General features: G+C 41.9%; 2 protein-coding genes across 2 annotated transcripts in view; one reads left to right on the forward strand and one right to left on the reverse strand.

Moving 5' to 3' along the window:
• ak7b (adenylate kinase 7b) overlaps nucleotides 1-16,449 on the forward strand; it is a 21,393-nt gene continuing 4,944 nt past the window's right edge. The window contains exons 1-19 of the mRNA XM_048975364.1: nucleotides 1-479; nucleotides 912-1,037; nucleotides 1,300-1,452; nucleotides 1,539-1,647; nucleotides 1,750-1,844; nucleotides 2,565-2,675; nucleotides 4,435-4,518; nucleotides 4,909-4,997; nucleotides 5,135-5,225; nucleotides 5,320-5,397; nucleotides 5,580-5,729; nucleotides 5,935-6,063; nucleotides 6,186-6,279; nucleotides 6,465-6,593; nucleotides 6,683-6,748; nucleotides 7,308-7,505; nucleotides 7,738-7,958; nucleotides 8,405-8,563; nucleotides 8,717-10,531. Coding sequence (XP_048831321.1) covers nucleotides 945-1,037; nucleotides 1,300-1,452; nucleotides 1,539-1,647; nucleotides 1,750-1,844; nucleotides 2,565-2,675; nucleotides 4,435-4,518; nucleotides 4,909-4,997; nucleotides 5,135-5,225; nucleotides 5,320-5,397; nucleotides 5,580-5,729; nucleotides 5,935-6,063; nucleotides 6,186-6,279; nucleotides 6,465-6,593; nucleotides 6,683-6,748; nucleotides 7,308-7,505; nucleotides 7,738-7,958; nucleotides 8,405-8,563; nucleotides 8,717-8,755 — 2,088 coding nt within the window. The 5' untranslated portion in view covers nucleotides 1-479; nucleotides 912-944 and the 3' untranslated portion in view covers nucleotides 8,756-10,531. The remainder of the gene's footprint in view (nucleotides 480-911; nucleotides 1,038-1,299; nucleotides 1,453-1,538; nucleotides 1,648-1,749; nucleotides 1,845-2,564; nucleotides 2,676-4,434; nucleotides 4,519-4,908; nucleotides 4,998-5,134; nucleotides 5,226-5,319; nucleotides 5,398-5,579; nucleotides 5,730-5,934; nucleotides 6,064-6,185; nucleotides 6,280-6,464; nucleotides 6,594-6,682; nucleotides 6,749-7,307; nucleotides 7,506-7,737; nucleotides 7,959-8,404; nucleotides 8,564-8,716; nucleotides 10,532-16,449) is intronic.
• The window catches only part of si:dkey-288a3.2 (protein phosphatase 1 regulatory subunit 37), a 21,326-nt gene continuing 15,600 nt past the window's right edge, over nucleotides 10,724-16,449 (reverse strand). The window contains exon 11 of the mRNA XM_048974208.1: nucleotides 10,724-11,246. Coding sequence (XP_048830165.1) covers nucleotides 10,854-11,246 — 393 coding nt within the window. The 3' untranslated portion in view covers nucleotides 10,724-10,853. The remainder of the gene's footprint in view (nucleotides 11,247-16,449) is intronic.

Here is a 16,449-nt window from a genome sequence, read left to right on the forward strand (position 1 = left end):
TGTAACAGGCTACTACAAACATCTAATGGTAAATAAAACGTGAAATCTGTTGCTCTAAGCTCCGTTCCATTGGAAGCTCCGTACGAAATTTCGTCTATATGTTATGAAAAATGGCGCCCTCCCCTGGATACGGATAAGAAGCGCAGTCAGGTGCGAAGTAAGGTCAAATACAGAATTACGTAATGGTGTGTTGCGTTGTCGAAACACCGTTTAAAATGACAAACACTTTTTATAAACAAATAAATACCCTTAGTGTTCACCTTACGAAATATACGGACACAGTGCACTTTGAGGGATTTAAAACGGCACATACCAGTATGAGTTGGTCACACACTACATTTACGACGTTTAAATTTAAAAGTATAATGAACAATTTGCACATAAACAATCATCCACTAAGCACATTTTTAGAAGAGAAAATACCACCTTTCCTGCTTTAGTTGTGTTGAATTTCCCTTCAGTTTGCACACCTTGAAAACGTACGTACAAACGTTGTTTCGTTGTATGCCGCAGAGTATAGATCAGAATCTAAAAACTGACTAATATGTGAATGTTAAGTTAAATGAATGCCTGAAAGTAGTTGGCTCTGAAATTGGTAAGGCTGCCATTTTATCAAGTAAATAGCATAATATACCACGTTGCATATATAGTGATATATACGGGGCTTGAACTACGAAAAAAAATATATTTTTCCAATATATAGTTCCGGTCATTTGTGGATTGCGCAAGTAAAAGGTGCATCGGTCTCCAACGGGAAGTTGTGTTCGTCTTTATTTTGATTAGTTTCCTTGCAGACGATAACACTTAGTGTGCAACTGGTCTTTGTTACAGTAAGAGTTAGTGTGCAAAATCCCTGGTGGTTTGTAGCTTGTTTGCCTTTTGAGAGCCTGTGAACTGCGTCGCCTTGGCAGCGTCCGCTTCCCTAACAACGGCAGAATCGCAGCATGGCGGACGGAAAGGTAGAGAAAGATCATCGCAGCCAAGTCCGCGTTTTCATAAACCTCATCGACCTCTTTTCGTCAAAGTACATTGGGAAGGTAATATTTACTGTCCCGGTGTTTCATATGTACTTTGTCTTACAGAATGTAAGCCTGCTTCCAGCCTTAATTCATCTCTTACAGCTGAAACAATTTCAGTAGCAAAGGGATGTTTGCTTTGGAGTTTCACACCCACCTACTGAAATTAGCGAACATCATTGCAATGAAATGTTTCGTGAAGCTGTTACCGTGTCGCTCTCACCTGAAAGGCGCCCCGCCTGAGGTGCCCCGTTGGTGTGAAGCTCCTGTCTCACATGTCTAGTTTCTCTCCGACCGTGTTGTTGGAGCGTCGCTGGAGGCAGCAGATTCGGGGGATGAAGAGGAGCCCCAGCGATCACACACTTTCCGAGTCGTCGGGACTGTTTCCGAGCCGACAGCGCAGAAAAGGTCCACTTTTACGGCTGAAGAATACTGTGTGAGTGCAAGGATGAAAAGGCGCATTGATGCTTCAGCCGTCTTTTTCCCGGCATCGCTGTAACTCGTGGCTTATTCATTTTGCAGGCTTCAGACCGGGATGTCCTCCTTGCGCGATTGATGGAGTGTGATGTTATTATTTACAACATTTATGGAAACGCCGATCAAATTCATGAAGCCATTTGGGCAGTTTCAGGTAATGGCCAGTGACTTTGTGTCACCGTGCTGCTTGACCCTGATTATTGATTTTGTTGACAGAACAAAATATCTTTAACGAACAAGCTGATTATATTTTCAGCCCTCCATGCAGAATTGGACAATTTCAGTCGTCCAAAGATATTCATTCTGATATCAACTGTGCTGACCTGGGCCCTCAGCAAGCCAGTCGATCCAGTAAGTGTCTGCCAGTGTTGTTTAACTTTGACCAGTTCTGTCCAGATGATTAGATACATGTGACTAGAAAAAGCAGAGAATGTGTTTCTCGACTGACTTGTAGTGTTCATACTGTTTGGTATCAAAGTAAATTATCTATTCAAAAAACAATCCTTATTGTCTGAATGTTTTATTTAATCATTTCAATGAAGAGAATCACAGATTATTATTATTTTTGCCATTTCAGCCATTCCCAGTGATAAGTCTTGAATGCAAAAGTACAAAAGCTTTAAGTTAATTTCAGGGTGTTGAACTGACAGGTAGGTAACGATAATAAAATAATTGCAAACATTGAAAAACAACATGCTGTTATGTATTCAAATATTTTTGAAAGGTCAGTCAAAACGGAAAAACGTCAGTGACCCTGTTTAGATTAGCAGTGGCACACTTACCAAGCAGCCTACCTCAGATCTGTATCGAGTCATGTTGAAAATTCACTGAAAAGTGTAAACTTGGATCAGCATTAATTAATTGAGACTGATAGAAACCTACACTGTATGTTTGTCAGTGCAGTGATTTGGAGGCTCTGCTCCCAACAGTTTTATTACTTAAAAAAAAACATATTTATCTATTTGTAAAATGTTTATCTAAGTTTTTTCCAGCCCTCCCAAGTGCTGCATGGTTAGTGATGAACACTGTGGGATGGTCAATGTGCAGCATAACCATGCATCTTCACTGTAGGACGATCCAGAGGCTGCATTCACCGAGGATGACTATCGTAGGAGAAGATCCCACCCCAACTTTAAAGATCATATCGGCGCTGAGAAACTCGTCATTAAAATGGGGAAAACGGTACCTTAATCCAAACTAATTTAAGAGCAAAGATTTATGTAGAATCATTAGACCTTCCATTCGCGAGCGAGTGTTGAGATACAACCCCCCTGTGATTCTCAGAAGCCTCAAAACTTATGTGTCTTTCAGAGTTGGGTATTTTAGGTCCAGAGAGTAAAAGTCCAGACAAGGATTTTGTTTCAAGCGAGCAGTTGGTTGGTTGAAACAAAATTTTGGTCTGAACCTTTACTCTCTGGACCTGAATTACCCAAGTCTGTGTGTTTTTAATCGGACATTTTAGATGTTGTTTTATTTTATCATCAGATTCAGTGTTGTTGGCCTGATATGAAATGTGTGTGCGGAGATGAACTCAAAATGCCAAGATATGAGAAATATCGCGGTTTATTAATGTTTCAATGGAACCAACCAAGTTCATTTCTTCGTTTAATTAAAAATCAGCTTCATACAAATAAAGGTTTCACAATTATTACGGCCCGTAAAAGATTAATATTATGCATAAAATCTACCAAATTTAAATGAATTATTTCACTTCATCTAAGTTTTACGGAAGTTTGTGACATTGACTTCCAGTTTCATTAAGGGTTTAAAAATGAGGTAACACACATCTGAGATCCCTTTGTAATCCAGTTCCATAATGATAACAAAAGAACCCACATTTCATAAGAGACAGATGTATATAGACCTTCATTAATCTAATGATCGACAAAAAGTTATGCCACTGCGCACTGTCAGGGCAGTTATTGAACGTGGGATGGTTGAAAACCTGGCAGGTAGAGGATGTGAATGCATTTTACCCCCCGTGATAGAGAGGAGGACGGTGAGAGAAGCAAATAGATCCCCGAGAGTCACCGTGAAAGAATAACAGGCCTCAGTGGTATTTTGGGGTCAGCAGGTTTCAAAAAACACCATCAAACGCCACCTCCGTAACTACAGGGTCTTTGGAAGCATTTCCTGACCCCGAGACACAGACATAAAATAAAGATTTCCGTAGGTCATTTAAATTATGACTGTATGAAGATATTGTGATCAGACCGAAATTCAACGTTTTGGTCAGATATGGCATCGGCATATTTGGTATCGGAACAGAGTAATTGGGAAGTTTTGGTGGAGGGAGGCTGCCTTTACCAGAAGGTGGAGACTTGACAATAGGTAGACATTCTAACAAGTCAGTGACTCAAATCACAGCTCAGAATCCACATGGAAATGGTTCTGGGATGGCAGCATCAAGGTCCTGCAATGGCCGTCACAGTCACTAGACTGAACAATCATCCACTGGAATTTAAAAACCTGTGGGCTGAACAGAAGAGCGTAGTTGGTAAACCCAAACCATGTGACACATCTTGACAGGATCCTCGAAATTCATGCCTTAACCTTGTCAAAGAGTGCAGGAAGAGACTCCATACTGTTTGCTACAGGTGGTTGCACCAAGTACTGATCTGCAGCACTAAAATTCACGAAATGTTAATTTTTGGTGAATTTAGTTTTTGTGTTAAATGTATGTTTTTGGTTGGTTCCACTGGAACATTAATAGACTATGATATTTTTCTACATCTTTGCATTCTGAGTGTTGTAACCCCACATGCTATAATTTTTAACAGTATTTTTAAGTGCTTTTACAGTCAGGGGTGCCAGTACTTCTGGAGCCCACGGTTTGTGTTGTATGTGTGCTGGCATAGTTACTCGCTAGTTCTAGTAGGACTGGAAGGGCTTCGATGGATGCATGGCACACTACCACTTCAGTAAAACTATTTCCTTTCAGAAAAAATCTAGGTTTTCTACCTATGTTGTGGCATCAGGTCTTCAATATGGACTGGAAGAAGATATATTTCACTACTTTTTTAAGGTACAGCATAACTCGTATGTATGTATGAGATTGCATTTTATGAATGATGTTACCTTAAAATGAATATTCATTACATGTGACCTTCGATGTTTAGTCAGATAGGGATCCGATACTAGTAGTCTAATCGCAAAAGAGAGAGAAGTGATTCTGTTGACAGATGAAGTCCTGCGAAATGCAATAACTTCAGTTGCAGAATGCTCATTATATGTGCTCTGCATCTTATTTGAGAAGTTTGCATTACAAAATTGCATTTACTCATTGGTGTAAACAGGCAAAATCGATTGAAATAAAGCCCATGACTAATGTTTTGGCAGCGTGTGATCACATTCATTGCAGGATTAAAATTTTTATTATGGTGTTTTGTAATTTAACAGTACATTGTTTTTGTAGATGTGTTGGTTGGGAGAAGCTTCAAGAATCCCTGTGTTTGGATCTGGCCAAAACATTCTTCCTACAATTCATGTGAATGACCTAGCAGGGTTTGTCATATATACACTCATTATATATGCTGCACAAATGAAGAGATCCATTATCTGAATATAGTACCATAAAAGAAGGAACTGCAATTCTGATGATCGAGCTACTTAAGAAATTTGTCTTGCTTTTTTATATGCAGCGTGATCCAAAATGTCATTGACCACAAGCCAAGGACACATTACTTAATTGCTGTGGATGAATCCAAGAATTCATTGGAAGATATTGTGAAGGTTAAGTCAATCAGTTAGTGAAGTAATTCGTGTTAAATGTGATGCTGCTTGAAATTACTTTAATAAAATGTGTCCTTTTTTATATGCTACTCAGGCATTAAGTGCAGAACTTGGGCCTGGAAAAGTAGCAAGGGTACCAAAAGAAGATATTTTCCTCACAGAAGATCTGACGGTATGTAAAAGTGTTTATGTATCAGGTTTCCAGATTTGGGTCGGTGTTCTGCTTTTGAAATTACAAATGACATTGTACTTGCTCATACATAACTGCTTCATTGATTAAGTGTTTGAAACTATGTTTAAAGAAACTATCCCTGTATACATCACAGAAATAAACGGTTTGTTCTGCTTTTTCAGCAAAGAGACATTGATTCCCTCTTTGTCAACCTGCGCATGGAGGCCGCCTTGTTGAAGGAGAATTTTAATCTTCATTGGGTGTCAAAATTTGGAATTATTGATAACATTGATGGCATTGTGGAGGAATATAAACGCGCCAGAGGATTACTGGTAAATGTTCCAGTTGAAAGGTTCTCATCCTGAAAGATTTTTTGTGAGCAATAAATAATGTAATTATCTGCTGTTATATACTGTTATGCATAAAACATGGAACTGAGCACCATTGAAAGTGTGGAATGATATGTGTCCAAACAGCAAAATAATGTCTTGTGAGTGGTCATGATCTCATCGGTCCTTGTTATGAAATTATTTCCAGCCTGTTCGAGTCGTCATCTTGGGCCCCCCAGCTGTGGGGAAGAGTAGTGTGGCTGAGAGGCTGTGCAAGCAGTACAAACTGCATCACATTAAGCTCAAAGATGCCATAACTGAGTGCATCGCCCAGCTGGTCAGTGTGTCTTACAGTGTAAACATTTGGAATAAGTGCCACTAACTTGGTACCAACAGCATGCAAGTGTTCTGTTGTTCGAGATTCTGTGAAATGCAATGTAAAGTCTGGGTTAATTTCAGGAGAAACAAGTTGCACTGGAAGATGGAGACGGTGATCATGAAGATGCTCAGAGGCTTTTGGAGATGCTGAAGGAGAACTTGGATAAAAATGGAGGTATATAGCAGAATTCCGCCTGGAAGCCGTCAGGAAATACCACATGCAGATAACACAGGCTGACAAAAAGATCATACACAACTTTGGAGTTGGTTTTAATATAACATGTTAGCTGATGTTATGTTAACTTATGGGTGTTTCACTGTCTAGGGAGACATTGATTGTTCCTATTTTGTGTTTTTTAGGTCGCCTGGATGACCAGTTTGTTATACATATTGTGAAAGAAAAACTGAAGTCAAAACCATGCAGAAACCAAGGATTTATTTTGGATGGTTTTCCTAAAACATACGAGCAGGCCAAGGAACTGTTTGGTGGTAAATGTCATGCAATTTTCCATTTCTATCGGCACTTCAAGCATCGATCCTCTTCTGATAACGGGTGTGTTTACTTTCCTTCACATGAGCTGAGGAAGATGAGTCTGATGTTTCTGGATCTAAAATGCCACCGATCAACAATAAAATCATCCCAGGTTTGTCAGAAGTTGGCATAGAAGTGGTTTTAAAAGCTTTGAGACAGAAACATATATTTACAACAGTAATAAAAAATTCACTGCCAGTGTGAATTTGTTAGATAATAAATCTAAATGAAATAGGTAACAGCTACTGAGGGAAAAAATGTAATTAAATGACAGTTACTAATCAAAATGTTGATCACTACAAAGTTGTTACATATGAACATATCATTTTTGGTAAAAAGGTTATATGTAGAACGTAACATTTGGTTTGAATCTTCACTGTGCAGGAATGCCTTCTTTTGGCATATTTTCAGGCAACACGGGTCAGCAAGGCTGTTGGTATTGTTCAGCTTCATTGCCCAGTTTAAAACATTTGTTAGAGAAGTAATGTATTGAGTTACAATACTTTGATGAAGAAATTAATATAGTTACATAGCTCATTACATTTTTAACAGGGTTTTACATTTCAAAAATCCCAACACTGGCCTTTGCCCTTGGTGTTGGTAAATGGCAATTGCATTCTAGATAGTATAGTTGTTCTGGTGTGTGAAAATTCTTCTTTCCTTTATCACAGAGTATGTTTTCTACTTGGAAGCCAGTGATGAATTCCTGACTAGTCGTGTGCTGAATTTGCCAGAGAATGTAGTCCAGGGAACCCACTACGCTCAGGAGAGGTTCCTTCAGCATCTAGCATCTTATAGGGACATCAACACGGAGGATGAAACAGTGCTTAACTACTTTGATGAACTGGAGATTCACCCTGAGCACATCGGTACTGCTGTGATATTAGGTTGAAGGCACTGGCCTGTAATGATGCTTTACTCAACTCTGTATAGTTATAGCGGTAAATGTCATTTTCTTTTTTATACTGTTGGCCATACCCCAAAGCAAGCCAAGAGCACCATCTAGTGGGGTCTAAAGAATACAGCAAACGGTTCATGGAACTTCATTTGGCCTTTACTACTTTTTTTAAATTATTATTATTATTATTATTATTATTTTAGAAATCTCCAGCCATGATGATGTGGAGTATCAGTCAGTGATGGAGAAGGTAGGTTCAGCTCTGGGGGAGCCCAGAAACTATGGGCCCAGTCCAGAGGAGCGAAAGCTACTGGAGCAAAGGGCATCTGAGGAGCGCCTTAGGAGTGTGGAAGCTGAGGCAGCCGAGAAGCAGCGCAGAGAGGCAGAGGAGGAAGCAGAGAGGGAGGCCCGCTGGAAGGAGTGGGTGAGCCTGTGTGACCCAGCTATACTCGGTTTTGCAGAATTAACTGCTGTTGAAATGCCAGCATTAGCATGGAGCGACCTTAGTCACCTCTGTGCTGGGTACAGCCGAGCCCCTCACGCTTTTATTTGCTTGTAATATCAGATTGCAGGGTTAGTTTCTTTTCTAAGGCAGCACAGTAAACTTCTGATTTTTGAGCTGTTTTTAGAAACAATGTTGTCCTGTGTTCTCTCCCCCCCCCCCAGTCCCTGCCCCTCCCCCCCCTCCAGTATGGGGGCGGTGTGGGCTAGGATGCTGTTTCTGAGATCAAAAATCTGACAGTGTAAAGCCCAAGATCAGCACAGTGATTTTTATGTTAAGCTCGGCCCTTATTGCTCCATGGACTATCTGAGTACAGGAATAAAACGTACATTCCCTGTGTCTTAGCCTGACCCATGTCATCGTCTTAGACTGCACACCTGGCGGAGGTAAAGCAGCAGGAGCGGGAGCTGCAGGAGGTCCAGTCCATTCCTCTGAGGAACTATCTGATGAAGAATGTGATGCCAACACTCACCCAGGGACTCATCCAATGCTGCACCCTCAAACCTGATGATCCAGTGGACTTCTTGGTATGTAAACCCTTGGATAGTTTTAGCAAGGAAGTTCACATGGATCATACACATATATAGAAAAACAGCCACCAGAGAGCATTCCTGACACAAAGGGCACATGTATTGCATTTTAAAAAAATGACAATTATGTGAATCTTTGTTTTGTTTCAGGCTGAATATATCTTCAGGAACAATCCTCAAGTTGATTGACCTGTCATTTAAGAATGTAATAAAAATCATAGCGGTTTATGGTGTTTAATCTGTTCCTTCAGAAAAATGTCACAGATTACATGGAAATCTCATTCCCTGTTGAACTGAAAAGGGGTTCAAAACCTTTACAGTCCAAGTAAGGCAGTGAGAGAGAGAGAAAAAAAACTGTAAAAGTAATTCAGAAGTTTCTAGTTCTGAATTACAATCAAAATTCAATCCAGCACTGAGACATTCTTAATTTAGAACACAAGTTAAAAGCTAATCTGCAATAATTGCAGTTGACGAGGGTGTGCAGCAGGCTGCATTAACTTGATTTGCTGCTGCTGTGCTGTCGACACACAATTGTGGCCCTTTTGGGCTTCCTTAGTCCACCTACAGGCGGGACACCTGGCATGCAATTCACCAAACGGGTTGGAACTGGCCGCAGCCATCTGATATCCTCCTTTGCGTAGTACATCTGTACCAGGTCTATCTGCTGTTCGCTCTGTCTGCATCTGGTCTACCTGCAATGACTGATGGTCATACACAACTGCTGTACATAACGTGAAATTGAAATCTTATTATTGTTATTATTTACTACTATAATAGCAAAGTACATAAGTCTTTCATTTTCTTTTGTGTTGGTAAATGGCTGTGCTAAAATAATCTGTTCGTCAATCATCTCTTATACTGTACTTATGTATGTAGCTTATAGTAATGTACTTATGGTTGCCAGGTTGTTTTTCAGATTTGTTATATTTATAATATAATTATTTCTTCATTTAAAACTCAGAACTCAAACTAATTGTTAGGCTAATATAAAAAGAATAGACTTTCTCTTTTTTTTCCAGATAAGATCCTGTCAACACAAACACATGCTGGGATAAGGGTAATCTCGTATTGCTTGACATGACAAAATGCCATCACGAAAATTATCGAGAGAAAAACTGGGTTCATGAATAATGTAGATTTTGATTTTATATAATGTACTGGGTTTTTTTTTTGCCTCAGAAAAACATTTCTACTAATCCCATTGCAATTTTGGCCCTGCTTGCAGGATATGAGTTCGGACACTAGATGGCAGACTTGCTTCAAAATTTAAACTGCTGACTTTATTAGAAGAGCAATTTTAAAAAGCTGTTTAATCCACCTGCTCCTATGCCAGTAATCATTATTGTCTTAATGAAATCATGATATTTCTATATTCTCACTTCAACAGACACAATTTCTTTTAATGATTCACATTTTCAGGTTTAATCAGACAAAAAAAAAGTTTTTTTTTTCCAAATGTGTTTGCCTCTCATCTGAGTTTAAAATAAAATGGACCATATGAATTGATCATTAATGTTCTTATTATTTTCCTTTTAAAGCTTCTGACTGTCAGGCTCCCTCACTGTGGGGAGCCCATGTGATAAATGTGTGGTTAGGTTTGTGAAAAACTTCTGGCTGTAGCACAGAGGAGGGGCCTGGCACCGTATCTTCTGCCTGGCCCGCCATCCCTTCCACAGACGGAGCAGGGTGGGGCCCAGCCAGGGGCGGAATGCGTCCCGCCGGGCTACACCTCATAACGGATTGTCTGTAGCATCGTACTGACAGAAGAAGCAAGTCGTCCACAGATGCTCAACTGCTGGGTACCTGGAAGATTTGTCCCACCTGACTGCGAAGTGCCTCACAAGGGTGTCTGGCAGGGCCCTCACGTGGTTCTGGGTGTCTGGTATGATTCTCAGTGAGGACCCTCACACAGGTGTCTTGGAAGCTCCTGACATGGAACCCTTGCGTGAGGAAACCTTCTGAAAGGTTTGTGGTCAGGTAATGGGTAGCGTTGCATTTGTTTTTTATTAAATTAGAAATGATATCTTAGAGGAACCAAGATTTATCACCTGCAACCGAAGTTGTGATTCCTAAACTGGTATATGATGGGATGTAGGAGGATATGTTGAAATTTCTGGTAGTGGGTGGGCGGGGGGGACGATTTGCTAGGTTCCGAAAGATGGAGATAGGCTGGGAAAAATGAAGTTGTTCGGAAGGTAAGTTGGGTATTCAGGAACTGACGTATCAAGGGTATTGTAGCCTGGAGGGCCACTGCATTTTGGGATGTCAGCATAGTTAGGTGGGTTGTTCAGTTCTGAGGAAGATGGGCTTGGATGATGTGCGTGGGCCACATGCTTGATGTATCTGAGTGCCTTAACTCTGTAGATGCTGGGCTGTTATGGATAGATGGATGGCTTAAATATGCAGCTTCTATGTTAACCTCGCTGATGTGGCTGGGTGGATGCATTAACTCTGGGGGTGTTGGGCTTTCGTCGCTGGATTGATCACTCGACCCTGGAGAGGCGGGGCTGACGAGGCTGGGCGGGTAGCTTAACTCCGGGGCAGCTGGGTTAATGTCACTGATGTAGCAGGCCGGATGATTTTGCTGCCATGACTTTGTTCCATTAGTCGTAGCATTATTTTTCAAGCGTTCTGAGATTTTGCAGAGAAGATTTTTCTGAGTTTCAATCAGAAAGTCGTCCTAGAAAAAATCAAAGAGAAAAGCAATGTGGCAGGCAGTTAATCTTTGTACATAACTTTTGTTTTTGTAGCTCTCATAATAAGAAATAGCCTGAATGAGCCCCTAAAGTAGATTGAACAGCGACACATGCTGCATCACTGAGCCAAATTTCTGGTTCATCGTGCTTTTCCACTCCTTTAACTTCTCCTCATCAGTCCTAAGGGGACTGGGGGGGGCGAACTCCTGCCAGGCAGAGCTGGCCACCCTCACGCCAGCCGTGCCCGGCAGTGGGGAAACCAGCTCGGCTCAGCAGCTACACTTGTAAAGAGATTGATTACAGAGCTGTCAGACAGTGGCAGCTGGGCAGGGCTGCTCCCCAGGAGCAACAGAGGGCATGTTCAAATCCTCTGGCCAAGAATGGCAGCAGCAGCATTGCACTGTGGTGCTGATGTATGGGTTGGGTTAGAGTATCTAAAGGCCCAGCCAACCCACAGCTACTTCTGAGCCAGGACTGCTGTAGCACTCTCTGGTGCATATTCATTTCAAGATGCTCCTTAAGCATTATCCTAGAAGACTCATTTCAGCAATATATACTGTGTGTGTATTATAAATACTGTATGTGAACACACACACACACACACACATATATATGAGGAACATCTGTAGATGTAACTTTAGTGATCAGTCTGTTATTTAAATTAGTTATGTTTTCTTTTGTCTCGATGGCAGCTCTCAGCCCACTCACTTTTAAAGAAACACAACCATTTTGCAACTCTTATAATGAAAATATTTATAATTGCATCTTCGTGCTATCAAAATATAATTGTCAGATTTTGTCTACCTGCAACCACACCACGGAAAGCGTACACAGCCTTTGGGTTCTGTGACATTCGGAAGGATGTCGGAAGGGAATGTAGGGTTACTGGCCAGATGCATTTGCTAGTTACAGTAAGTTCCATATATCGTTATAGTGTATAAATGACGGGAATGCTGCATTCTATGCAGATATTTCCAAGTAGGTATTTTCTGGCATTTCATATCGGAAAAGAAAATCATACAGACAACATGGTGGGCAGCCAGTCTGCTTTGGACCCCCGGAGGTATCTTTGACTCCCCATTTGGGAGTTTTTGGTTCCTCTCCTCTTGTTTTTTCTGGCCTTTTCTTTCCGTCTGTATAAATGATATAAAGGCGGACTTCACACCCTTCTCAAACACCCTGCGGCGACATTGTTGCCAAAGGTGCTATATAAAAATAAATTGCACTGAATTGAGCATTTTGGAGGATTATTTTTGTGGAGGATTTAATGTTGGCTTTGGACAAGCAGCTAAAAACGGTTTCCAATGCTTTAAGGTATGAAGCCTCTTCCTCGACTGAGCTCTAGATGTCACTGTTGTACTCGCAATGGCTGAAAGACATTGGCTGGAGCAGGGGCTGGTCCATTTGTATACTGAGGTGTGGCTTAACAAAGGCTGCCCATTGGGTGTCACTGTAGCTTCACACCTTCAGGGTTGCAGGTCTGGTTTTTGGTCCTGGGTCTGTATGGAGGTTGTGTGTTTCCTCTATGTTCTGGTGGGTTTCTTCTGGGTACACTGGTATCCCCCGTGAAAACACGCACGCTTACGTTTTTACATTACCCATAGTGTGGGCCCTGTGATGGAACAGCATCCGATCCAGGGTGCCTCGTGTTTTCTGGGATAGACTCACCACAGCCCTCTGCTGGACTATTTATGTAAGGTGGATAGGTTACAATTAATATTAGTGCATTTTATTTAATGTCTGATCCTACCTTATATTTTCTGTGATTATGCAAAAGATTTAAGACTAGCGAAGACCACTAAGTATGTTGTATTCTTGTAATATGTATACAGTAACATTTTTTATTAAAAAATTCATTTTTATGTAGCCTTGTAGTAAATCTGTATGGAAAACTGCTGAGTAGTCTGTATAGTGTGTATTACTGGCCTGCCCATATTCTTGCTAACTAAGCATGTGTATAATTAGCTCCAACAATTTTATGTAGACATCGTGAAGTTAATGGATGTGTAAAACCTCATATTTGTGACTAATTAAGACTGGCCATCCTACTGATTTGCAGCCATTATCAGGCTGTTCAGTAACCTGGGTTGATACTGTACCTCGGGGCACTTTTCAGTGCTGTTAGCTACTTTCACAGGTGATGCAGTTGATGTTCGCAGCTGTACATGTAAATGGCGTCCTGCTAAAAAGTTATTAGCATGTGTTTGGTTCTTTTTGTGCGCCATGGGGCACCACACACAATCTAATTAAAATGGCATGACTTTCTGACTTGTACATGACAGCAGTGCCAAGTGAAATCATGGAACTCACTCATACTATGTCTGAAATGGCGTTCCTGAGTGTGAATGGTACCTAAAATTACATGTGGGAAAACAGTACATGTGATGACAGTGAATTGACATGTTTAAGACGTAATTCCAATGATTGCAGTAAGCCTGTCATCACTGCATGTGAGATACTGTGCCCCCCCCCCCGTCCCCCCACACAAAAGGCGCCATGTTAGACCCGACAGTCCCCTGGTAAAGTGTACTATGTTTCTATTAGAGGAAGCCATGCTCAGGGCTGCTGAGGAGTGGTATCCGGACCCTTGTGCCACATCACCATCTGCACGAGTGCACGGTGCCTGCAGTAATCCTCTCTAGGTTGGCATGGCAACGGATAGCAAGGTGAGGTCAGCGCAGGTGTGAAGACAGCGTGGGGATAGTCACCTGTGCACAGATCGGAGCGATTCCAAAGGGCCCGAGGGTGACTGATAGAGATGCCAAGCTTATACTCTATGCTGACACCTCTTTAATGCACTTACCTGTATAAATACGTTCACTCCTTCATTCATAATAGTACTCAGCATGCTACAGTTATCACCTACAATCAGAGTACTGACTGAAATCTGATAGTCAGACAGACAGCTGAAATCTGGCACTCATCAGATAACGGTCAGACTACTGGCTGATATCTTGCACTCATTAAAAATGGTCTAACTCCTGGCTGAAATCTGGCACCTATCAGAGACTGTCTGACTCCCGGCTAAAATCTGGCACTCATCAGAGACTGTCTGACTCCCGGCTGAAATCTGGCACTCATCAGAGACTGTATGACTCCTGGCTAAAATCTGGCACTCATCAGAGACTGTCTGACTCCCGGCTGAAATCTGGCACTCATCAGAGACTGTCTGACTCCCGGCTGAAATCTGGCACTCATCAGAGACTGTCTGACTCCCGGCTGAAATCTGGCACTCATCAGAGACTGTCTGAATCCTGGCTAAAATCTGGCACTCATCAGAGACTGTCTGACTCCCGGCTGAAATCTGGCACTCATCAGAGACTGTCTGAATCCCGGCTAAAATCTGGCACTCATCAGAGACTGTCTGACTCCCGGCTGAAATCTGGCACTCATCAGAGACTGTCTGACTCCTGGCTGAAATCTGGCACTCATCAGAGACTGTCTGACTCTTGGCTGAAATCTGGCACTCATCAGAGACTGTCTGACTCTTGGCTGAAATCTGGCACTCATCAGAGACTCCCGGGTGGAATCTGGCAGTCATCAGAGATGGTCTGATTCTCGACTAAAATCTGGCACTCATCAGAGACTGCCTGACTCCCGGCTGAAATCTGGCACTCATCAGAGACTGTCTGACTCCCGGCTGAAATCTGGCACTCATCAGAGACTCCCGGGTGAAATCTGGCACTCATCAGAGACTCCCGGGTGAAATCTGGCACTCATCAGAGACTGCCTGACTCCTGGCTAAAATCTAGCACTCATCAGAGACTCCTGGCTAAAATCTGGCACTCATCAGAAACTGTCTGACTCATGGCTGAAATCTGGCACTCATCAGAGACTCCCGGGTGGAATCTGGCACTCATCAGAGACTCCCGGGTGAAATCTGGCAGTCATCAGAGATGGTCTGACTCTCGGCTAAAATCTGGCAGTCAGCGGAGTTAGTCAGATAGCCGGCTGATATCTGGCACTCATCGGAGATGGTCTGACTCTATCTGGCACTCACCTAATACATTTAGACTCCCCATTGATATCTAGAATTCATCATAGATACTCAGATTCAGACTGCTGAATTTGGAGAGCTTCTCACTGTCATTCATTTAGGGAATTTTATAATACTTGGAAAATTCAATACAAAATTCAATCCGTTATCAAAAGACTATGGCTGGTGGTAGGCCAGTTTATTTTACTCAGCACTGACAAACACCGCCACTCACATTCCTCCTGGTGTTTCTGAATTCTCTGTTGATTAGTACTGTGCAAATTTCTAAATTTTACTGCAGTTTTTCATTTTGGAGATGCTTTTGACTTACTTGCTCTCCTGGTGAGTTGCCCTGTTTTGAACTTGCCTGAGTTAACAATGGCAACTGATGCTGACAATGAGAATGTACTCGCGCTTCTGGGCCTTAGTGCAGTCTTTGACGTGGTTGACCATTCTACTTCAGACTTGAATTTGATATTGGGTTGTGATTGGCTGAAGAGTCCTCACGCCTGGTTTTGAATAGCTGACCTAAAGGTTTTCCCAAAAACCTGCATACCCATTGGCCATTTGAGGGCAAGATTGCCCACCCCTGGTCTAGCACCTGCCTAATTAACAGAAATAATTCAAGTTTACAAGCCAATCATACATTCAGATCACAGAATGCAGACTTCCTTGTCATTCCACATATAACACCATCTTGACTGGAAGACCTATTACTTCAGCTTACCCACAACTTAACACACAACACACCACAACTATGGCTGCTAGTGCTGCTGTACATGCCCTTTTGACCTCGTGCTTGTCTATTAACGTGTCTATGAATGTTCTGACCCCTAATGCTCTTTCCCTTTCCTTCCTACATGTCTGGGTGGTGCAACATACTTAGTGGTGTGCACTATCTGAGCTGGACTGCTGTTCAGTCCCATGGAAGTATGACATCTTGGGGTACAGCCTTCAATCTGTCAACCCACAACGACTGGCACAGAGAACTGACTCATTGATGGACTTTGGCTTGACTTGATTAAAGTTTGCACCTTGCTTTTAGCAAGCAAACCCACTTTCTCTTTTTCTGTACTGTTAGCATGCCTGGAGGAGTTGGGCAGCCAGTTGACCTTGGACTTCCAGAGGCTTTTTATTTTTCTCCATTTTTGGGAGTTATTGGTTTCTCCATTATTATCTGGCTTTTAAAATTTTATTTCTGTCTTCCCTTT

The sequence above is a fragment of the Brienomyrus brachyistius genome, chromosome 14, assembly GCF_023856365.1.
Source record: "Brienomyrus brachyistius isolate T26 chromosome 14, BBRACH_0.4, whole genome shotgun sequence".
Taxonomy (NCBI): Eukaryota; Metazoa; Chordata; class Actinopteri; order Osteoglossiformes; family Mormyridae; genus Brienomyrus; species Brienomyrus brachyistius.